This window comes from Heterocephalus glaber, unplaced genomic scaffold (genome assembly GCF_053883595.1).
Source record: "Heterocephalus glaber isolate CG9 unplaced genomic scaffold, H.glaber_assembly_v1.0 deba00001547, whole genome shotgun sequence".
NCBI lineage: Eukaryota > Metazoa > Chordata > Mammalia > Rodentia > Bathyergidae > Heterocephalus > Heterocephalus glaber.
This window is the reverse complement of record NW_028258340.1, coordinates 12,758,692-12,784,476: the sequence shown is the minus strand read 5'-3', so window position 1 is coordinate 12,784,476 and position 25,785 is coordinate 12,758,692. Positions and strand designations below refer to the sequence as shown.

The window sequence follows — 25,785 nt, the reverse complement described above, 5'->3', positions numbered from 1 at the left end:
TGTCTAACATCACTTTGAAAACTCTGTATCTATAATTACATTTTTAATCATTTGAGTTTTGCATAGGCCAATTACAATGGTATGGTAATACATACTGCATATTATTTTCTTTTTTTGTTTTAAACAGGATCTTGTAATACATAATATTACAGAACAAGAGATTCAATGGATTTTTGATCTTAGTAACACTGGTAAACTTTTTAAAAATGGCATATTCAAGTTTAGTGCACTGACTGGAATTTTGTGCTCACGTGAAAAGTGTACTGTTTCCATAAATTTCTGTCCACGTAAGTATTTTCCTATATTTGTAGTTATAATTTCAATTTATTCATAAAGTGAATTATTTCATCATGTATACAAAAATTTACATGATTTTTATTTGAATAACTATAAATAATGTAATCTTGTTGATGTCATTTTTTTATATGCAAGGTGTACATGATTTAATACATATATGTTATCATTATTACCATAATCAGATTAATTAGTATTTCCATCATCACTCATGCTTTTTTTTTTTTTTTTGCTATAGGGATCAAACTCAGGACCTTGCACTTGCAAGGCTGGCGTGGTGCCACTGAGCTAAATTCCCAGCCCTATCACTCATCCTATACATTAGCTCCCCAGAATATTTTATGTAGCAGAAAATTTGTGTACATTATTTGATCAAAATCTCTTCATTTCATCTACTCACCTGTTCCTGACACATCATGCCTTCCTTTCTGCTTCTAAGAGTTCGACTTTTTAGCTCCTAATTCTGTTACATATGCACTGTTTGTCTTTTTGTGGCTGACTTATTTAATTAGAACAAAGTTATGAAGGTTCAAACATTTTGTTCCAACTGACAAGATTTCCTTAAGACTGAATAATATTCCATCATGTACACATGTACCGTATTTTCATTATTCATTTGTCTGTTGATAGACACTTATGTTATTTCCATAATGTAACAATTGCACATAGTACTGTAGTGAATATGAGTGCATATTTCTCTTCAAAATATTCATTTCCTTTGGATACATACACAGAAGTAGAATTACTGATCTTATGATGGTTTTATTTTTGATTTGGAGATGAACCTCCATAATGTCTGCTATAGTCACTCTATCAATTTCCATTCCCCCGAAGAGTATGCATAGGGTCTCTTTTCTCCACCTTTTGTACTTGTTATCTCTCAACTCTTTGATAAGATTCATCCTAACCAGTATGAAATATTATCTCATTTTAGTTTTCATTTACATGGGTTTTTTTCTAGTGAATAGTGATGTTGAGAGCATTTTTATCCCTGTTGGCCATTTGTATGTGTTTTGGGGGAAACTTTCTCTTCTTCAGGTCCTTTGCCTATTTTTAAATCAAGGTTGTGTTTTTTGTTGGTTTGTTTTGTTGTTTTTTGTTTTGTTATTGAGTTTGTTATTGATGTTTACATTTTGGATATGAACTCCTTATGAGATATACCATTTGCAATATTTTATTTCAATTCATGGGTTTCCTTATCAATTTTCTGATTGCTTTCTTGCTATGTACAAACTTTTCGATGCAGTCCTACTTTTTTTATATTTACTTATGTTGTCTGTGCTTTTGTTGTTATATCCCAAAATTATTGCCATGGCAATGTCAAAGATGTTTTCTTCTACATCTTCTTCTGTAAGTTTTAAGAGCTAAGACCTTATATTAACATCTTGCCCATTCAAAGTAATTTCTTGTATATTGTATAAGAAAGGGGTTAAATTTAATTATTTTGTATATGGATATTCAGTTTTGCTCATCACTATTCTTGAGGAGCATTTCCTTTCCCCCACTGCATATTCTTGGTTTCCTAGTCAAGAATTAGTTGACTAATTGTATGGGTGTATTTTTGTACCATTGCTTTAACTGCTGTTTTTATAATAGAATACTATTTTGACTATAATAATTTTCTAATACAGTTTGAAATTGGGAAGTATGATTCCTCCAACTTTGTCCTTTGCAAATATGGATGTGGCTGTTTGAGGTCTTTTTTGGTTCCCTATGAACGTCAGGATTTTTTTCTATTTCTTTGAAAAATGCCATTGGAAATTTGATAGAAATTGCAATGAATCTGTAGATCGTTTCAAATGGTATAGATATTTTTGATGTTAATGCCACTTTCTGTGACAGGATCTGTTCTTAGGAACTAACCTGCAGCTTTCTGCGTTGAACTCTGCTCTCTAACACAATATGCCTTTCTTCATATTAAACTACTAATGAATTGCTTTTCTTTTCTAAACAAATGAAATTGGTCAGTCATCCCTGGCAGCCTTTCCTAATCTAAAACTCTGGAAGAAGTCACATTCCTTTCATGTCAGCACATCTCTTTCTCAGTAGAATCTTTATGGCAATTGTATGATGTCATCTTCATGCTGCATATACTAAAGGAATGAGCAGCCTTTATTAAAGCACATAAAACAGTTTTTTAAAAGAAGCCCTTTTGTACTATTCCCTTAATGCGTATGTATTTCCCCCAGTTAGTAAAAATCTACTTAAACGATACATGCTCCATTTTCAGATAAGGTATATTTTAAAATATTTTTCTTTCAATGAAACCTCCTTAGGTCTTAAATTCTGCAGCAGAATAAAATCCAGACTCTGAGTAATCTATTCTGTTCTACTGAGGTGCAACATCATAGTACATTTAAATTTTTTAATAAGGCTTAGCTTATATGAATGTGTTTGTGTGTTTAAACTAATAATTTTAAAAACATTTTCATTAGGTAAGCCTATAAAATACACAGTTGATGTTCCCATGTATTTAAAGGATAATTCAGCTTGCTATAGAATGTTATGTCTGACTGGAGAGATAAAATCACCAAAGATAATGTTTGATCCACCATTTATATTTTTCACTCCTGTCCCTTTGGATGTAACAACTGGGATGGATATCAAACTTTTACCCCAAAATTATTTCAGGTAAATATTAAATGTGACTTTGCCACATCTTCTTTATGTGCTATTTTGTTTGTGTTTGTGTTATATGAGATTTATATGTAGTGGCTGGGTTGTTTCTATCATATTAAAGACTGCAGAAGTATATAATTATACCCTGAAATTTTAAAAATATATGAAAAGCTCTCTTAGTTATCTATAGTTAGTCCTTATATTTTTAAAAAGAAAATGTTGGTGTGTTTCTCTGTGGAATAAGAAACAAGCTTAAATTTATAAAGTGTATTAGTTTTCAATTGTCATATGACAAATTATCACCGATTTATTGCCTTAAAATATACATTTGATATCTCACATAGTATGAATTTATTATCTTGAAGTTTCTGTAAGTTCAGAGTCCCAGTTATCTTAGCTTCACCTTTTGTTCAGTGTCTCTACAGGCAGAAATCAAGGTGGTGGCTCCAGCATCAGTCTAATCTAAGTCATAATCATCCTTCCACATCTTGGGTTGTTGAAATAATTAATTTCCTTTTCTTTATATGACTGAGACATCACTTTTGGCTAGGGACGATCTCAGCTCACTCTGAAGTCCTACCTATGTAGTTATATCCTCACAACATAGTATTTTATATCATTCAGGGTTCAAAGTATATCATCTACAAGTGTTCTCTGTCCCTGACCTCTAAAATTTCTTTAAGATCTCACTTGAGTAAGTCAGACACACCCATAATAGTCTCCTTTTTGCTATACCCAAAGTCAATTTTATTAGGAAACTTAATTACATCTAGAATGTACCTTTACCATTGCCATAATGAAACTTAATTACAAAAGTGATATCCCATCCTATTTAAAGGTTCCGATCTTATTCCGTCTGTTTTCAGCTCTTTAGATTTATAAAATGCCCAAATTCCCAGTATTAAAGAAACCATAACTAAGAGTCAGGAGAAACAGCTATCATGAAATTTAGACTCTTATAAATAATTTAGATATTATAAATATATAACACAGAGTGTAAATAAATTTATTTTTACATAAAATATAAAAATACAAAAATTGGTAACTAATGTGGAATTATGAAATAATATATTTGCGAGAAGTCAAATATAACTTTTAGAAATTTTAAAATAGCTCATATGGTAAAATTTTACAAGCACCATAAATATTAAGAGTATACCACACTACCCAAATAGTATAGCAATGAACAAAACCTCAAATAACTTTAAAAACATTTTCAAGAAATATATTTGAATATTTTATTAAAACTTCAGTAAGTATCAAATAAAGCTTTTCATTTAAATTGACAGGCAAAGTACAAAATTTTATTTGGAAGAGTTGAGTCTTGAATAGCCACACTGTGTCTGAGGAAGAAAAATAAACCTTAGCAAATACCAGGATTGAACCATTGTGATAGTAGTGCAAAAATAGATGTTATGACCAAAGGAATAGAATACGGAGTCATGAAAAAGCCCCATACGTGAATGAATACTAGATCTGTAATCCAGGTGGTATTGCATATCTTTAGAGAAAATAGGTTACTGTTCAGTAAAAAATGTAGGTCAATGGACTATTTTACTGGAATACAGTATTTCAAAATTGATCACTATTTCACAGAATCCATTACAAGTGATATGAAGGGATAAATATATATATATATATATATATAGCAAAATGTAAAATGAAATACAAAAACTGTTTCAAATTTCAATGGGTAGAAAAGGATTTATTGGGATACAAAGTCATGGTCACAAAAAATGCATGACTAAAAAGTACAAATGACTGATTAAAATTAATCAGAAATCTAAGAAATAAAGCAATGGAAATATTAAGAAAAAAATCATGAATAGATATTCCATCAAAGAGGATTCATAGATGGAAGATAAACAGTAAAACATGAAATAGCCAGACATGATGACACATACCTGTAATCCCAGCACTGGGGAAGCTGAGGCAGGAGGATCACCATGAGTTCAAGACCATCCCCAGCCACAGAGTGAATTCCAAAAATATATGTATATTTGATTTTTTGTAAATTTTGAAATAACATATAATTATGCCTATCCTAGGTAGGAAAAATTAAAAAGCCTCATAAATTAATCACAGTGTGAATGAGTATGGTCACACCAGATAATACTTTGTGAAGTGTAACGTTCGCTCTTTCATAGACCAACTATTCCACTTCATAATATAGCTGGAAAAAATTCTTTCTCATCTCTACCCCAAGCTATGTTTAGGATTACTCGTTGTAGTATTTTTCATAATAGTAACATCTGGGAGCTGGACCTAATTTCTGTGACAGGTGAACAGATAATTTGCTATATGTGAGTACATATATATTCTACAGTTATGGTGTAGATAAATTTCAACTGGTAAGACAATGGTGTTAGCAATCTTAGAAACAAAATATTGAGATAAAAATTGTATAAGGGCAAGAATGCCGATACATCCAGATTATCCTTTATATAGACCAAAAACTTTTAAGCATTTTTGTTCAGAAATATACAACTATCTATAAATATAACGAAAAGCTAGCTGACCTGTTAAAATTGTATAGGTTATGGGCTGGGGATTTAGCTCATTGGTGCTGCCGCCTGCCTCTCAAGTGCAAGGTCCTGAGTTCGATCCCTGGTACCAGAAAACAAAAAAAAATAGTATAGATTGTGAGGATTTAGATATTGATATTATTTGCCTATAAGCATTAATCATTAATCTTGTAGTCTGTTAGACTGTATACCCACTTCAAAACGTTAGCTCAGTCTTCACTTTATAGTTAAGACTCAGATCCGGACAGCAAGTCCTGATGGTGATGTAATGGTCAGAGATAAATTAAGTTGTACAGGTTGAAGAGCATAGTGCATACTTAACTTTCTAACACTTGGGACATAATATACAATATAAGATGGATGATTGCTTATGCCATGGGGCTTGCTTGAGCTGCAGTTCATTTTGTGAGGGACCATAATTCTTCAACATTAATATAACTTTGGAATTTGTATTCTTTTAAGATCTGATCTTATAAGCAGACAATAACCAGTGTTCCTTAGGATATAACAGTGGCTTGAATTATATTACATGAGAAAGTATGTTTAAAATTAAGAAACATTGTCGAGTATATGAACCTTTCAACTTTTTAGTAAATGCATAAATATACTAATTTTAAAACTACTTTAACTCAAAAATCTGTCTTGAATAATGTGGTATGATAAAATGAAGTTATGAAAGGAGTTGAAGAGTTTATGTAGCTCAGTCTGTTGATATATATATATATATATATATATATATATATATATATGTTAACTTATCCAGGGACACTTAGATCATTAGCAACTGAATTGCATACAAACTGGATTTACAAATGACTTTTCCATGTGGGTAACAGTGTACTGTATAGGTTTAACTAATCCAAGTTTACATCTTTCCTTCCTCTTTTTTCATTAATTAGCTGAATATTATTCATTCTGACTAAAATAATAGGAGAGTATGATTCCCATTTGATTCTTATTTTTTACAGGTTCTTACACATATAATGAAAGAAAATGAAGTGATATGGTCCAATATTTTTTGATCAATAAAATTATAAGTAATAATTTGATTAAAAGAATTACTACATTGTAATATGTAATATAAAAAAATCACAAGCATTATAGAGTGGCTAAATAAATTCTAGATATATAGTGAAATATGTGAACATTAAGTGGCTTTTTGATTAGTAATGGTTAAAAATAATGTGTGATAAAAGCTTAATAGTATCCAAATTAAAAAATTTTGTGCATGTACCGTATGTACATTAATATCATTTAGTGTATATACACTAAATGTGTAACTATTAAAGTGATAATTTTTAGTAAATTCTTGTCAGAATATATTTTAAGAACAATGTTTATGTCTTAGTCATGACTAAAAACACATTATATTTATTCAGATGTTTTAATCCTTACAGAATAAAAGAAATGTTAAATCAACTCAACTGTTTTTGGGTAAATTAATATATTATCAGTGTTATACTGTGAAGAGAAAATAAGGTGATACAAAGATATGTTTAATAATTGAGCATTTCTTGGAAATATTTGTTTTTAAATCTATAAATGATTTAAAAATTAAAAAGTATACATTAAATTCCATTACTTTCTGGTATTTTAAGCTAAAACCTTTTTTGTTTGTTTGTTTTAAACAGAAATTCAACTATAAATTTCCAGATTCCCACAGCAAGACTTCTCAATGATGATAAAGAAATTCACCCACTTTCTGTGACCTTCTCAAAAGGCCAAATCATCATAGGCTCTAAGAATGGAATTAATAAAGAACTCACTTTCCACCTCAGTTTCAAATCACCTAAACCTGTGTCATTTTTCAACAATCTTCGTTTCTCTGATGACAGTGATAACTGGTAAGATATTTAAATGTAGATTCTTTTGTGCTTGAAAGTGGAGAATGATAAGTTTACATTCTACTAAAAGATATAATAGATAATGTGAAATAGGAAGAAAAGGGGCAAAGGGGAAGGGGAAGTGGAAGGGGTAGGAGAAAGGAAAGAAGGGAATGGAATTAATATGAGAAAATGAAAAAATGGAAACAAAGTCTTTGTAGATAGGGAGGGATGGAGGGGTTGAAGGGAGGACAGGGGAAGGGGGAAAAAATAAGAACCAAGAGAGATTATGTAAAGGTGCAAATTTCCAATGATGAATGTCATTATATTGTATACCTAAAGTGTTCCAATAAAATAAAAATTTAAAAAAGGAGAGACATCAAATATAATTACTTTGAACATAACAATATTGTTTTAAGTTCTAGCTACCAGTTGCTGTCATAAGAAACAGCATAAATAGTGGACTGGTATTTAGAACTGGGCTACTTAGCATCAAATTCTGGCTTTGTTAACTTTACTTCCGAGCCTCTGAATTTTCTTATCTGTAAAATGGTATGGTGTTATGGGCAAGATTATTACAAGCAGTAAAACAAAGTATGAGGTATGCAGACTGAAGCAGCCTCCTGGTTTGGTGATATTTTTGGTGCTTTGGTTTAATGGATTCTGATGGGACACAGCTGGGAGATGAAGCTGAATGACAACAGTAGAATTGTGGAAATTTTTGATATGAGCATACTTTTTTGAGAATCCTATCATGTCATAAATTGACTTTCCAAAGAATAAGAAAAGATGTTCTAATTTCTTTCTTTCCTGCTTTGCATGTGTTTCTTGCTCTTTCCTCTCTCTCTCTCTCTCTCTCACACACACACACACACACACACACACACACACATACAATTCCATGCTTGACACAAGATATCAAGTAATTATAATTGGAGCCTACTCAATGAAAAATAGGAATATTATTCATTTGCATTTATTAGTAAAGCAATTTATTTAAATGATGGAAAACTAAAGAATTATTTCCATGGTTATAGAACAAATCAAGTCAATTTTTTTTGGTTTTTTTTTGCTACCGGGGATCAAACTCAGGACCTTGCGCTTGTGAGGCAGGCATGGTGCCACTGAGCTAAATCCCTGGCCCTCAAGTAAATGTTAGTGATTTTGTTGTAAAAGCTGAGTTTACAGCTTCAATCAGCAACTCTCTAAGTAATTGTTACTTAAAATAAGTTTGGTATATATGGATACTTATAAAATATATAACTCTGATATTTTAAATTAATAATGTTTGTAAAGGACAGAAAATAAATGTATTACATTGAAATTCACTAAGAAAACAACTTGTTAAGTGCTCTCCTAAAATTATACACTTCATATCAGTAAAATTTCCAAATGAAACAATGCATTTGTTATAAAAATTAAAACATTTTACAAATATACTCAAGCGTATATTCACTACTGAAAAGTATACATTGTTTGATAAATTAAGAACAGTTTTATGTGGAATTTTGTATCTATTTATAAAATATTTTAGTGCTATTAGGAATGTTTTTTGAGCAATCCAAAGAATGAATGCAGCAATAAAATGTAATTCCTCTCATTGCTGTTCTATGTATGAGCCTCTCTCCTAGGTTTTTTTTACATTGGTATATATTCAGGATTTTTTCTCCTTGACTTTCCTTTTAGCATATGAGGTAATACTGTAGAAGAGAGGAGACAGGGAGAGAAGAGAGGGAGATTAAGGAGGAATAGACCCAACTGTTAATTACCTGAGTAAAATGGCTTGAGTATCTTAGAATATATGTTTTCTGTATTCTTTTACTTGGAATTGAAATTTTAGTTTGTGTTTTGTCTTCATGCACCAAAGAACTTAGTTTATAATTAACTTAAATACATTTGGAGCTACAGGTTTTCAATAGGCTATCCTTTTAAAATTAGGAAGTGACTTTTGAAATAACCACCTGAATAAGATAGCAGGAATCACCATGCATAGATAAGATTTTTTAGGGGCCATTCAAAGAAATATTCTGCATTGAAGTAGGAGCTTTTAACTGCTGATAAGGAGAGTGGATATGGTAATATTGTCAGGTTGGCCATAGATTCTTCCTAAAAATGAAGTTATCAATATAAAATAACTAAGAACAAAAAAATAAAATAACTAAGGAGACAGTATAGTTTTGGAAATTATAATATGCCTATAAGTGCAGGTGCTTTGACAAAGTACTTTGATAAAACAATAAAATTTAAATTGGAGCTGGATAATAAAAATGTGCTAATATTTAATTTAGCACAGGTCAAAGTCAAAGATGATCATGAATCATTGAAAACAAGTTTTCTCTTTGGCACTTCTAATCTCTTTAACACTGTTCTCAAATAGCTATTTGACATTCTGAGTAAAAATCGAAGCATTCATTTACTCATTCTATAAACATATATTAAATTTCTATCATGTAACAGACACTATTCTAAGCGCTGGAGGTTATATGAGGAATCAAAACATGAGTCTTGCCCATGGAACTTAGAATATGAGGGAACCAGACAATAAAGATGATAAGAATAGACTTCTGGGAAAGGAGGAGAGGAGTAAACAACAACAACTGAGCCTCTCTGAGATTGGAATCGAGACACTGGAAAATAGCAGCTTGGGGAAGAAAAGAAAGAGAAGTACATCCCCAGGAACCAGAAATTAGCTAATAGGAAAATTAAAACTTACAGAGAAATTGAAGAGACAGGTCACAGCGTGGAGAATGGAAAAGACAATCTACACTTTCTCCCTGGCTCCAAGTTCAAGGCTCATGGGAAAGGGAGACCAAATCTACACTGACACAATGAAAGCTGAGAACCCCAGGGGGCTTCAGGGAGAAGTGGTAGTGGAATGGACAGTGGACAGGCAAGTGCTGTGAGCTGCAGGGTACAGTGCGGGTTTCTGCTCACATGTGAGTCCAACAGACAACATCTAGTCAGTGTCTCCAGTCCAAGCACTTGCTATATCCCTGGAGAGAGTGCTTGGTTGGACACCTTTTCAGGAAAGGGTTGGTTATTTGAACTTGGGACACAGAGCAGAGGTGGAATGGCTTCACTTCAGGGCCCCCAGTGTTACGTTCCAAGGAAACTGGTGAAGAGACAGCCACTGTAGACAGTTGTGCTCATGGAGCTGAGGTCGGGCTGGAAAGGGAACTTCTGAGGGGTTGAGCTAAAGGATCCCAGGCCCTGCCCCCATTAGAAGAGGCCATACTTAGCCTGAATTGCTCTGGGTTTGAAAGTCATGGTATTAGCACCCTTACCCCAGTCCTACTGCATGCTAGTGTCTGCATCCACCCTGGGTCTGCAGTCTGATTGCTTTCTTTACCAGCACAAGTAGGGACACATCTTGACTTGGACATTGCTTCAAAATTATAGATCCCAGAAGAAAAGCACACATTGGGAATCACAGAGAAATTTTGTTTTGTTTTTATTTTTCTTTCTTTGTTTTTGTTTTGGGGGGTGATATGTTTCTTTGCTTTTTTTTTTGTTAGTGTGTGTGCTGTTTTTAGTTTTATTTGTTTTGTTTTTGTTTTTGTTTCTTCTTTTTTATTTCTTTTTCTCCTTTCCTTACCAGTTTATTGGGGATTGCAGAATATTCATTTGTGCTTTTTAATCTCTTTATCTTCTTTTTATATTTTTACCTCTTCCGCCTTTTAATTTTTCTCCCTCTATTTTTTTCTTATATTTACTCCCAATATAATTTTTTATTACCTTCTTTTTCTTTTATTTTGTATTTCTTGTCAGATTTTTTTCTTTTCTTTACCTATTTCTATAAAGATTCTTCTATTCCCCAATAAGATCCTTTTTACCACTACTGTATCCTCCTCATATAAAGTTTTAATTTTTTCCTCTTGCATTCCCCCTTCCAAAACACTACATATTTAATAATACAACCATGAAGCTTTATTAATATTTTCAGTTAACTGTAGAACTACTTTTGAATCTTTTTCTACCATTAGCAGAGATATAGCCATTGCATTCCGTACATATTAGGTTTAAGTCAATGCTTATATTATCTTAATGTTTACACCACAATTGTGGATTTCTTCTCTAGGGTTAAGGGTTGCATATAGTTGGCTCTTATGGTATGTTAATATCCAATTTGACTTGGATAATACTGCTGTAGCTTATTTGCTTGATATTACCAGAGTCACATACAGTTTTACCTCAGTTGTCAATGGCTGCAAGTGCAATCCGCTCACTACTCGAACAGCAAAATTTGAAAAAAAAAGTCTGCTCAGTGTTCATAACTTTGCTTGATAGTCAAACCAAAAAGGCCTATATGGGCCAAGAGTCACATGCCTTGTCTCACCGTGGAAACAAAGGGGCAGTGCTTCAGCCTGAGTGCGTCTCTCACCCAGACAATATATGATGCTTGTTAGTGCATTAAAATATTCATCATTGTTCTTTTCTTCACACTTAATTTGTGTAAAATATCATAACCATGGCTCTAAAGATACTTAGTGATACTAGCAGTAAACCTAAGAGGAAAACTGTGAGAATCATGATAAAGTTAAAGAAAGAAATCAGTGCCAAATTTGTTAAAGTTCTAGACAAAATGAATTTATAAGTGTAATTTTTGGGCCCCAGAACCAATTATTTGGTTTTCCATTATTTCTTATAGGAAAAAATCTTCAGTTATCGAACTTTTCAGTGTTCAAATACAAATTTGGAATGCATTCGGTTTAACAACAGAGATTTCACTGCAGTTGTTGCTGTTTCTCTGTAAGCCAACACTCAGATTACATTTGTGACATTAATAATACTAGACTACATTCAAGAGAACTTGATTGTCTGGCTAATTACACTGCATCCTCCCCTCCCAAATTAAAAAATGTGGTCGGATCTTGGGTCTAAGGCAAAGAACTACAGTTAGCCATGCCCAAATTATAGCACTGAAAAGCAACTAAAGAGATCTTTATATTAGCAAAATTTTTACACTATAAACATAGACAAAACTCAGCACATAACAAGCAAACAACCAAATAGAAACATGAGAAGACAAGGCAAGAAAATGTCTCGCTAAATTCCCAATTTCCCTGTAGCCAATCCAGGAGTCACCAAGGAGCAGGATACCAAAAGCCACAAGCACAAATTACTTGAAAGGATAACAGAGGAAATTAGGAAACCGATCAAAAGTTTACTCAGCAGAATCACAGAAGATATAGCTACACAAATAATGGAAGAAATAATCAAAATGATCCAGGTACTTTCAGAAGACACTAATAAAAAACTAGGTGAGCTAAACAAAATGATGCAAAACATATGTGACCAGTTTAGCAAAGAATTAGAGTCCACGAAGAGGTTTCAGTCAAATCCAGGAGATTAAAATTATATTGCAAGTATGGGCAGCAGTAAAGACCAATGTGTGAACAGAATTTCAGAACCAGAAGATGATGATGGCTACAAAGACCAACTACACAAAGACAATTTAAAATTGACAAGAGAACATGAAAAATGGGTTCAACAGCTGCTAGATGACACAGAGAAGATGTTGTAGTCAGGGTTTGCAAGGGAAATAGATTTAATACAGCACACATAATTTATAGGATTATTTTATAAGAGTCACCCAATGGGCCGGGCATTTAGCTCAGTGGTTTCGCCGCCTGCTGCGCAAGCACCAGGACCCGAGTTTGATCCCCAGTACCAAAAAAAAAAAAAAAAAGTCACCCAAAAAGTCAAATGCAGAGGAGTGCAAAAGATTAGCCTCATACTAGAGACCCAGTGAATCCAGCAACGGCCCTGGATCCCACAGAAATGTCCCACACAAGTCCAGCTAAAGTCCTAGAGCCCACGGCAATGTCTCAATGTCTCGTGCTTGTCTGCATGGAGGATCTGCACACGGAAGGGCCAAGGGTTAGTGGTGGAAGCCAGAAAACCTGCGCTGGTGGGGTGAAGGATTTGTGCCACCAGGCTAAGGGATCTATCTTGGAGCCAGGGAGTGGTGCTCAAGGTGAAGATCAGAGCTCCTTGATGAGAACAGCAGCCATTCCCAGTGACAGCGAGGCCCTGAGCTCCTGCTCCGATGAGAATAGCCAAGTTTGCATCAGGAAAACCAAATGCAGCAAGCTTCTCCTAGAAAATCAACAGCCCCAGATCTTCCCCTCCAGTTCTCTCTTTATGCTGTTTGCAACAGTCCTCAGGTGGGTCTTGCACACCCAGCCATGCTGATTCAGTTCAGCTGGGCATTCCAAGTTGACCATTAGTTAATCCACCACAGGAGGTGAATCTAAGAGTAATTGGAATAAGTGAAAAATTAGAAGATAACATAAATAGCATAAAATGTCTGTTCACATAAATAATGGCAGAAAATCTAAAATGTAACAATAAATGTTTTGCTTAAAAAAAGTCATGGCAGAAAACCTCCCAGATATATGGAAAGAGATAAACATACAGATAAGTGAGGCATATCAAACCCCAAATAGCCACAAGCAAAAGAAAATCTCTCTATGCCATATTATGCTCAAAGTACCAGAAATCCATCATGGAGATAAAATCTTAAAAGCTGTTAGTGAAAGGCACTGAATCATTTACAAAGGTAAACCCATCAGAATTCCTAAGAGATTTGTTCAGATACTACTGTAACCATATTACTATGAAAATGATGGCACATCATTATCTAACTTCTCAAGGTAATATCATCATTTCAACATGTCCTAGAACATCTCTAAGAACTGTGCCCTTGTTTAGCTCTTAATATGTCATCTCTAAGCTACTAATTTATAATCAGAAGATAACCTCTGGATTGCACTGCTCTAACTAGTAAGAATACATATCTCATTATGGGATTTCAGGCCTTTGACCAGATTGTTGAGGAAATAATTTTTAAAATCAGGAATTCTATTAGAGGAAGTTCAACAATGACAGAGTTGATGTCTGCCACCTTGTAAGGCCAGCTCAGACCTTAGTCTATTACTGTTTATATATAAATAAATAAAGTTTAAAAACTTTATTAGACTATATTAATCCCACTATCACTTCATTTTTGTGTTCATTAAAAAAAACTCCACATCTTAAAGATAAAAGGAAAATAGCCTGTTAAAAGTCCTGAGTGGATCTTTGACTAAGTCAAAGCTGTCTTAGGTAATAAAATGCAGCACAATATTCTAGGCGTAATGTAATTTAAATGACCTTATTGTTTTTTAAGTGTTCATATCATCACAATGGAAATTTAAATATTTGTTTCTCTCAGGTTGCAAATGTTTTTTTTTTCTTTTAGTTCTTTTATTGGTACATTTTAGGTATACAGTTCGTTTACATTTATCATTGGGTGTTTGTACCTGTACATGATATATCTTGGTTCTTGTTTTTTTCCCCCATTACCTGTGCGCCCTTCACCCCCTCCACCCTCCCTATTTACATAGATTTCATTTACATTTTTTTTTCTATTCTCATAGTTTTTCCTTTCCCTCTTTCCTTTCCCCTTCCCCTCCATCCATTCCTTCGTCTTTGGGCCTTTTTTCCTATTTCAAATTTTCAATTTTTCATTTTGATCATTTTAACCCTTATTTACATTATCAGTTTTTCACACTACTGAAACTACTCGGTATTTACACATGTGTGTCCTATTTATTTCACTTAAGAGTATGGCCTCAATATGCATCCATTTAGGTATAAATGAGTCTAGTTTTTCATTCTTTAAGGATGAGTAGTACTCCATTTTATAAAATAACCACATTTTGTTTATCCAATTTCCAGTTGATGGGCACTTGGGCTGCTTCCAAGCTTTAGCTGTTGCAAACTGTGCCGCTATTAACTTGGGCACACATATATCACTGTGGTATGATTCTTTTAATTCTTTTGGGAAGATACCCAGCAGGGGAATAGGTGGGTCAAATGGGACCTCTAGTCCTAGTTCTTTGAGGTATCTCCATACTGACTTCCACAGTGGTTGCACCAGTCTGCACTCCTGCTAGCAATGGAGAAGGGTTCCTTTCTCCCCACAACCCCACCAGCATTTGTTATTTGTTGATTTCTTGATAGCAGCCATTCTTTCTGGGGTGAGGTGGAATCTCAGTGTTGTTTTCATCTGCATCTCTTGAATGATGAGTGATGTTGAACATTTTTTCATATATTTGTTTGCTGCTTTTACTTCCTTGTCTGAGAAATATCTGTTCATTTCAGATGCCCATTTTTGAATTGGGTCTTTGAATTTGGGGGTCTGATTTTTTTCAATTCTTTATATATTCTAGATCGTAGTCCTTTATCTGAGGTACAGCTGCTAAAATTTTTTTCCCATATTGTAGATTGTCTGTTAGCTCTGTTGGTGGTTTCTTTTGCAGTGAAGAAGCTTTTTAATAAGATGAGATCCTAGCTGTTGATTCTTTCTGCTAGTTCCCGTGCTGCTGAGGTTTTGTTCATGAAGTCTTTTCCTATGCCAATGTCTTCAAGAGTTCTACCTAACTTATCTTCCAGCAAGTTTAATGTTTCTGTCTTAATATTTATATCTTTAATCCACTTCGATCTTAGCTTAGTGCATGGTGATAGGTATGGGTCAAGTTTCAATCTTTGGCAGGTTGAAATCCAGTTTTTCCAACACCATTTATTAAATAGGCTACCTTTCCCCCAATGATGGTGGTTGGCTCCTTTGTCAAAGATGAGGTGGCTGAGCATGTCTGGAGTTGTTTCTGCATCTTCTAATCTATTCCACTGATCCTCTGGTCTGTTCCTTTGCCAGTACCATGCTGATTTTATCACAGTAGCTTTGTAGTATAGTTTCAAGTTGGGGATTGTGATACTCCCAGCCATGTCTCTGTTGCTTAGAATTGCTTTAGCTATTCTAGGTCTCTTATGGTTCCAAATGAATTTTTGGATTGTTTTCTCTAGTTCCCTGAAGTATATTGTTGGAATTTCAATTGGCATCTATATAGTAGTTTTGGAAGTATGGCCACTTTCACTATATTGGTTCTTCCTACCCAGGAGCAAGGGAAGTCTTTCCATTTTCTTGTGTCCTCTTCGATCTCTTTTTTCAGAGTGCTGTAGTTTTCAGTGCAGAGGTCTTTTGCTTCCTTTGTTAGATTGATTCCTAGATATTTCTTTTTTTTGGATGCTATTGTAAAAGGAATTGTTTCCCTAATTTCTCACTCAGTGAGTCTGTTATTTTTGTACAAGAAGGCCCTTGTTTTTTGAGTGTTGACCTTGTATCCGGCTACTCTACTGAATCTGTCAATTAAGTCTAGAAGTCTTTTGGCAGAGTTTTTTGGGTCTTCTGTGTAAAGTATCATATCGTTAGCAAATAATGACAGTTTAACTTCTTCTTTTCCTATCTTTATTCCTTTTGTTTCTTTCTGTTTTCTAATTGCTGTGGCTAATGTTTCTAGAACTATATTGAACAGGAGTGGTGATAGTGTGCATCCTTGTCTTGTTCCTGATTTTAGCATGAAAGTTTTCAGTTTGTGACCATTTAGCCTGATGTTGGCTGTTGGTTTTTCATAGATAGCCTTAATCAGGTTAAGATAAAGACCTTCTATTCCAATTTTCTGTAGGGTTTTTAGCATGAATAGGTGCTGGATTTTGTCGAATGCTTTTTCTGCATCTATTGAGATGATCGTATGTTTTTTGTCCTTGACTCTGTTAATATGGTGTATTACATTTATTGATTCATGCACGTTGAACCATCCTTGCATCCCTGGGATGAATCCCACTTGGTCAGGGTGTATGATCTTCTTGATGACCATCTGTATTCTGTTTTCCAGTATCTTCTTGAGGATTTTTGCATCTATGTTCATTAGGGAGATTGGCCTGTAGTTCTCATTTTTAGTTGGGTCTTTCCCTGGTTTTGGAATCAAAGTAACACTTGCTTCCAAGAATGAATTTGGAAGTATTGCTTCCCTTTCAAATTCCTTGATGAGTTTAAAGAGTAATGGCGTTAGTTCTTCTTTTAATGTCTTGTAAAATTCAGCAGTGAAACCATGTGCACCTGGGCTTTCTTTGTTGGTAACTATTTTATTACACTTTCAATTTCCCTCATTGTAATTGGGTTGTTTAGAATTTCTATATCTTCATTTAACTTTGGCAATTCGCATGTATCTAGGAATGTGCCCATTTCTTCTCTGTTTTCCATTTTATTGGAGTGGAGGTTTTTGAAGTAGGTATTGATGATCCTCTGGATTTCTGTTGGATCTCTTGTTACTTTACCTTTTTCATTCTTAATTGCATGTATTTGTGCCTTTTCTTTCCTTTTTTTTTGATTAGGTTGGCTAAAGGTTTATCGATTTTATTTATTCGTTCAAAGAACCAATTCTTTGATTCATTGATTTTTTTGTATTGTTCTCTTAATCTCCATTGCATTGATTTCTGCCTAATCTTTATAATTTCCTTTCTTGTATGAGCTTTGAATTCCTTATGCTCTTCTTTTTCTAGGAGCTTGAGGTTCTGCATTAGGTTATTTATCTGAGTTTTGTCTTGTTTTCCCAATATGGGCATTCACTGCTATGAATTTCCCCCGTAGAACTGCTTTTGTTGTTTCCCATAGATTCCTGTATGTTGTATTGGCATTTTCATTTACTTGTAGAAACTGTTTAATTTCTTCTTTAATTACTTCTGTGATCCATTGGTTGTTCAAGAGGGTGTTATTCAGTTTCCATGTGTTTGTTGGGGTTTTGCGGTTTCTTATGTTATTGATCTCCAATTTTATTGCACTATGGTCTGATAATATACAGGGGGTAATTTCAATTCTTTTACATTTACTTAGATATGTCCTATGAGCTAGCATGTGGTCTATTCTGGAGAATGACCTGTGTGCAGCCGAAAAGAACGTGTATTCAGATTTTGTGGTGTGGAACACTCTGTAAACATCTGTTAAGTCCATTTGTTCAATAACTTGGTTCAGTTCTAGAATTTCCTTGTTAACTTTTTGTCTAGATGATCTGTCTATTTGTGATAGTGGGGTATTGAGGTCCCCTACTACAATTGTGTTAGTGTTTATTTGGTTTTTCATGTCTATTAATATTTGTTTTGTATAGTTGGGGGCATTTTATTTGGTGCATATATATTTAGGACTATCATCTCTTCCTGTTGGATTGTTCCCTTCACAAGGATGTAGTGACCATCTTTGTCTCTCTTAATTAGTTTTGGTTTGAAACCTACTTTGTCTGCAAATAAGATTGCTACCCCTGCTTTCTTCTGGGTTCCTGTGGTGTGGAGAACTTTTTTCCATTCTCTTACTTTCAGTCTATGAGTTTCTTTTTGAGTTAGGTGTGTTTCTTGTATACAGGATATTGTTGCATTTTCCTTTTTAATCCATTCTGCCAGTTTTTTTTTTTTTTTTTTTTTTTTTTTTTTGGTACCAAGGATCGAACTTGGGTCCTTGAGCTTGCGGAGCATGCTGCGGAACCACTGAGCTAAATCCCCGGCCCAAGTCTATTTCTTTTGATTGGTGAATTGAGGCCATTAACATTGATGATTATAATTTATAGATATTGATTTATCCTTGTCATGATGTTTTACTTTTGTTGGCTCTTTTATTTCTTACTTTTTCCCCCTTTCCCTTTAGTGTCTTACCTTGCCTGGTGGCTTCCCTCTGTTCGGACTCATGGAGTTGTGGCCTTTATTGCTTTTTTCTAGGATATTGTTTAGAATTGTTTGGAGTGCTGGTTTGGTGTTCATGAAATTTCTCAGTTGTTGTTTGTTGTGGAAGTATCTAATTTCCCCATTGATTTTGAAAGATAATTTTGCAGGATACAACAGTCTAGGTTGGAAGTTATTTTCTTTTAGGGCTTGAAATACTTCACTCCAGTCTCTCCTTGATTTGAGGGTTTGTGTTGAGAAGTCTGCTGTGATCCTGATGGGCTTTCCTTTGTAGGTGATTTGTTTCTTTTCTCTAACTGCTTGTAGGATTTTGTTTTTCTGTTGGGTTTCTGGGATCTTGACTATTATATGTCTAGATGTAGATTTTTTTGATCATGGCTAGTTGGAGTTCTATATGCCTCACTTATCTGTATGTCCAATTCCCTACCTCTGTCTGGGAAGTTTTCCACTATTACTTCTGTGAACAGATTTTTTTATGTCAATTGTGCTTTCTCCTCTTTTTTCATGGACCCCTATCAGTCTTACGTGATTCTTCTTTGCATCGTCCAGCGGTTGTTGGATTGATTTCTTGTGGTCCCTTACTACTTTGAAGAAATCTCTATTTTCATGGTCTCAAACTGTGATCCTGTCTTCTATATCTGATATTCTATCTTCAGATTCCCTTAATCTGCTGTGGATACTTTCAATGGAGTTTTTTATCTCCTATATATCCGTTTGAATCTGTTTCATGGATTCCATTTCTTTCTTATGTTGAGTGATCATGGTTTCCATTTCTTTCTTATGCTGGGTATTCATGGCTTCCATCATGTTTCTGAGCTCATCTATTTTTTTAAATGTTTCTGTTCTAGATCCTCTAATCATGTCTTTCACTCTGCTCACCATCTCTGCAGATACTTGGGAGATTATTTCTGTTTTGAATTTTTCTAGAGCCTCATTCATCTGTTTTGTTACTTCCTGAGCTATCAGTTCAGGGTGTCCAGGTGGTTGATTATCAGACTTTTGCACCTCATTTCCCCCAGAAATTGCCTTTTGTGGGGTGGAAGTCTGGGTTTGTGACTTGCTTAAATGCCTTCTCCTTTTTATTTTTGGTACTGTCCCTGGTTCAGTTCCTGGGTTGATATTATGAAGTTGTTTCTTGTAATCATCTTTGTTGATCTATTTAAAACCCTTATGGAATGATTGCTTCTAGGAGGTGTCTACTGGATATCGCTGGTCTTTAGGTTTTGAGTCTATAATGACTCTGAGGCTATCTTATTTTCGTTATACCAGGAAGGAAAACTGCTTCGGTCAATCACGACACCTTAGCCCAAGTCATACAATCAGGAACACCATTTCATCAAATACCTCTTAAAGAATGACAATTTGTGGTAGTTATTAATCTATCACCTTTAGCTGTGTGACTTAAATCAAGATCGAAGACCAACCCAACATATAGTGAATAAACTCTTCAATATAACAACTTTACCCTTTGGGATGGGGAGTTAGAAGGGGTTGGGGAGGGAGGGACAGATGGGAAGAAGGATAGGGGAAGGTTAGCAGTGTGGCCAGAGGACACAGGTGAGAAGGAAAAAGAGAATAATACGAAAATAAAGAAGAACTCTGAATAAGGACCAAAACAGGGACAAAAAGGGAAGATGAACAATGTGGGAGAGCAAGAGAGTGAGTGTAAGAGAGAAAGGAAAGAGAAAAGAAAGAGGAAAGAAAAGAGAATAAAGGAGAGAAAAACAAATATTTGCAAAGAGTAGGGAAAAAAATTAAAGATAAGAGAAGCAAAAGAAAAGAAAAGAGAAAAATCCCAAAATAATAAAACTAATTTTGGGAATAAAAAGTAACTATGAAGATGAAGGGCCTCTTTCAGGGTATGTCTCTACTGTCACAATAGACAACGTGGTTTGCAGTGTGCAGATATAAGTCAAGGAGTCTCAGCAAGCCAGTCGCAGACCCATGAGATTCAGGCAGATTTCTGGCTGCAAGTCCCAAGTTGAGCTCCCTGTCCTCCTGTAGGGTTGAACTCTGCAGAGTTGTATTGCAGGTTCCAGCTGCCCTTCCCCTGAAGCTAGACCCGGTCGTCCTGATGGGAGGTGAAGATGACTCCAACTTATGCAGTACAGTGGTCTGGTGGTCCGGTGTCCTCTGCGTATTTGTAGTGTGGAACCAGGTGGCTGTACAGAGGAGCGGGGTGGGGGGTGTCCAGTGGATTGCTGCCAGGGTTCGGGCTGATTCGGTGCGTTCCGCGCAACTGGCGACTTTGTTACTGCGTCCGCAGACCTGCCTGTCTGCAGAGGCCTGATTCGGTACGTTCTGCAAGACTCTCAGGTTGCAAATATTAACCCATATAATTATGCAATAGCTAGTGTCTTTGCTTTAAATTTTTACGAATTAGTGATCAAGTATGTAAATACACAGGCATCAGAATTGACAATTAGACATCTGACACAGAAATAATTATTCAACTGAAATTTATTAACCATTATTGCCTTGATTGCCTGGCAGGACAGGTTTCATAATTCATAGTTCTACTCCTTAGGGTGAAGGGCAATACCACTTAACATGTTAAAGTAGTCTATTTCTTTCTGATTAGTCTTGAAGTTCTTCTTGTGTATTTTTTAAATAAAATAAATTTATATATCTTCTTCAGGAAAGCAAACTCAAGATTTGCTTATTAATAGTATACATATATATATATACATACACACAGTATATATAATTGTGTCAAATATAAACATATTTCAGATGTGATAAATTTTACTTTTATTACAGTTTGTTCCTGACAGCCTCATAAAACTGCATTAACGAGTATAGTATTTTTCCTGTAGGAACACTGAATTAAAAATAAAACACATTGATATGTTAATCAAATGTGACACCTTAATATTGTGAAAATAGGCCACAAGGACAGTTTTTGAGATGTCAGACATGATATAAATATAGGATAATTTCCAAGTTATTAGAATACTACAAATGAGATGATTCACTTGAAGAAAAGTTGATGTGTGCAAATGTGAAGTGTTGCTAAGTGGACACATATTTTTATCCTTGATGTATATCTATCACTTGAGCTGAAGAATTCTCTACCTTTACCCTACTCTGCTATGATAGGAACCTATGGAAGACATATGTGTAACACAGTCATGGACCTAGACACGTTTAGATCAAATTTAGAATCTATTTTAAGGTACTAAATCAGTTAATAATGCCTATTTTTTTAATTATTAATGTTCAGAAATAGAAGTACCTTGATGGGCAGATGACATTAGTTATTGCAATGCCCAGAGGAGCAGCTAGAGCTTTACTTGTCTCCTACACCCCACTTTCACCAAAAAAGGATAGTGAAGACCAAATAAATGAGAATGACATTATAATCAGATACATTTGCATTCTCTTTCAATCTGTTAGCAATAAATAAATAAATCCAATGTCTGTAGCCTTATTTCTTAACAAATTGACACAATGCCATTATTCACTTATGCTTTTCTTGTCTGTAGCAACATTTTGAATGAGCTCTCTTGTTATAAACTTGCCCTATTGATTGACCTATTTAACATAAAGGTCCTAGGTATAGTAAGTACTAAACATTTAAATAAATATATCAGTGAACATTTTTGTCTACAAGTAAGCTTACACATCACATATTTTGCTAGCAGTTACTGAACTGAGAAAACTGAATAAGTACGGATAATCCACTTTAGAAAGGTTACTCAAGGAAGTTGGTTTTCTACAATAAATGAAGCAAACATAGTCATCCATAATTGCTCTACAGATTATCTTATTTTAAACACCTAAGGCATATTGAAAGCACTTGTTTTGATGGTGATATTGATAGTAATAGCTTTCAAGATGAAACACATTTTTAAAGGGCTGACATAGTATCCTTTCTTCTCTTATGTTTTTCAGACCTATGTAACAGAAATATATATCATTTATTCTGAAGCAGCCTTAGCAGTAAACTTTTCATTTATTCATTTACAGCCAGTTCTGACTTTGAAAACATGTATTTTTTTTCTAGCTACATTGTAGCAAAAATTTTGGACATACAACTATGTTAAGACTGGAGACACAAATTTCCAAAAACCTTCTTTCTTTCTGTGGCTTTGTCCCTGAGAATTAAAACCATGTTCATTCGGCCTTCTTTCAGAATGAATATAATATCTGCCTTATATCAGTATAGATAGGGGTAGAAAGTAGTAAAGATGATAAATATAAAATAATAACTTAATATTTCTCATGATACTTGATATGTTTTTGACTGATCATTGCTGTATTATATATGGTATTAGAAAATGATGAAATATTGTAACTACCATGCCATTTATTTCATAGACATACCATGAAGTTTCAGCACTTCATCTCTAAAATTTTGGGGCATGCATTCATAAGAGTCTGTTGTCTTCACGAATGATAAAGGAATAATTAGAGCTATGTGAGTAGAGTATTAATTATTCACCAGCTAATGACTAGGGAGATCGATAATGAGACTTTCCACATCTTACAATAAATTATATGTAGTCATCATGAATTCAGTGTCAAAGCTTGAAAAGTTGGGGGAAATAATGTCCATACAGTCTCAAATTATCATACAATGACTTTTTAAAATTTCCAATAGGGACATTTCTAAAATAGGCAAATTCATAGAGACAGAAAACATACTAACAGTTTCCTGTGGCTGGGGAAGGAGGTGTGACTTTTAACGGGTAAGGGTTTTGATTTAAGGGTGATGACAATGTGCTAAAATTAAATGGTCATGGCTGTCCAATTCTGTGAATATGTTTTAAAAAGAAGACTTAGTTGCACACCTTAAAAGATGGATTTTATGATGACCCATTCCTGTAATCCTACCACTCTGGAAGATTAAGGCAAGAGGATTGGAAGTTGGAGCCCAGCCTGGGCAACTGAGCTACACAGGCAGACCCTATCTCAAAATGAAAAAAAAGGGGATGTTGCTCAGTGTGAAAGCCCTATGTTAAATCCCAAGTATGACACACACACACACACACACACACACACACACACACACACACAGGGAGGGAGGAAGGGAGAGAGAGAGCGAGCGCGAGAGAAAAATGATGGATTATGTGGTATGTAAATTATATTTTTGGTATATTTTTGAAATTCTGCTATAGAAAGAAGACACTGAACATCTGATGGCCACTACCGCAACCAAATGATTAAACTCAGCATCACTGATAGTAAGGAACACTGTTACAAGTAGTGCAACCCCATTTTCATCAGTTTTATCACAGCCACATCATATCATTAGCCACATCAAATCATTTTGGCCTAGTGGAACCATTTAAAATCATTTATGTTTGAAGCTTGCCACTTAAATCCCAGAATGGAATTAAAACTCGTAATGTCAAAATGCCTTTTCATTTTACTTTCACTGTAATACTTTTTTCAAGGTAAATCCTGTACCCTTAATAGTTCCTGTTTATTTGCCTTGGCACAGAGAATAAATAAACATTAGCATTGTTCCCTAATGAGGTTCCAAATATTTCTCTATTTTTCAAGAAATATTTTTCTTAAGATACATAATATTAGTATTATCAACTTTTAGCTTATTTTTGTTTTAATGTATTTTAATAGTATCAGTGAATAAAATGTATATATTTCCATGCTGTATAACTTGTACATTGTATGTATTCTGAATTCCCTGAAATAAAAAATATGGTTAAGTGAATTTCATATATATATATTGGTTATTCATGAGTTTTAAAATTTTTCTTACATGTTGGTTTATCTTTACTCTGACAAACTTCTAAAATCAAATGTTATAGTCTTCAGCAAACTAATTTAAAAAGAGGAAAAATTAAACAATAAAAATCGACTTAAAATATATTATAATCATCATACCACAGCAATATATGCACACTCATGTTTATAGCAGCACAACTTTTAATAGCTAAATCTTGGGACTGGTTCAGATATCCATCAATACATGACTGGTTAAAGAAAATGTATTTATGTACAGTGAAGTACTACTCTGCCATAAAGAAGGATAAACTTGTGACATTTTTAGGTAAATGGATGCACCTTGAGACCATACTTTTAAGTGAAATGAATCAGACATGCATGTTTAAATATTGTATTGTTTCACTTGTGTGAGAAACTAAAAGCACAAATAAGACCAAACTGGGTGATAGATATTGGGAAGTAAGAAGAAAATATTCAGATGAGAATGGGAACAAGGGAGGAGGGAAGGTAAAGGGAAGAAAGGGGAAAGGAAAAAAAACAAGAAAAAGAAAAAATGGAAAACTTTTGTGAATAAGGAGGGGAAGAGGGATTGAAGGGAGGGGAAGGAAATGGGGAGCAAAAAAATCAAGATATATTTTGTACAGGTACAAATTCCATACAGTGATTGTGATCATTATGTATCTCAAAAATGTACCAATAAAATAAATTTTAAAAAGTGAAGTGAGAAAAATATTTTATTCCATTCTTTCTTCTTACCTTCTGTAATCTCTGTTCAAACAAAACTTACAATTTTGTTTTCATAATGAGATGATGACAGTATCTTTGTGTAAAATGTTACTTAATAAAAAAATACTGGAGTAAGTAAATTAACTCTTAAAGGACACTTATAGTCAGAAATTTCTTGAATCTTTGTGTACCTGCATAGTTACAGTTTATATTCTAGGGCACTTTTGACAAGTGGAATTTATTATCTCTGTTTAAAAATAAATATCTTAAAACCTATGAGATAGATATAATAGGTACTTAACAAAAACATATTATATGGAAAGAAAACATGATGAATAATTTGTATCTTCATCATTTAAGGGATTTGGGATACTTAGAAATATATTATTGTATTTATTACATCTGAAAATTTTATTTTATTGAAATACAATATTTTTCCTTTTAGGTTTTCACTCCCAGTTACTGCAACAGCAGAAAACTGTATTCTTACTATTTATCCATATTTGGCAACTTATCTCGATAAGCACAATATTGTCTTAAAAGATGGTAAGTTA

At 34.1% G+C, this 25,785-nt stretch overlaps 1 protein-coding gene across 17 annotated transcripts in view; it reads left to right on the top strand.

Annotated features, from left to right (window-relative positions):
- Positions 1-25,785, top strand: part of Cfap47 (cilia and flagella associated protein 47) — a 512,210-nt gene that overhangs the window by 102,462 nt on the left and 383,963 nt on the right. For all 17 annotated transcript variants that reach the window (XR_015442441.1, XR_015442442.1, XR_015442443.1 and 14 more), the window contains 4 exons: positions 128-287; positions 2,730-2,925; positions 7,070-7,282; positions 25,677-25,777. Coding sequence is in view for 14 of the 17 variants with exons in the window: in XM_087189881.1 (XP_087046007.1) it covers positions 128-287; positions 2,730-2,925; positions 7,070-7,282; positions 25,677-25,777 (670 nt within the window). In the remaining 3 variants the exon portion in view is untranslated. The remainder of the gene's footprint in view (positions 1-127; positions 288-2,729; positions 2,926-7,069; positions 7,283-25,676; positions 25,778-25,785) is intronic.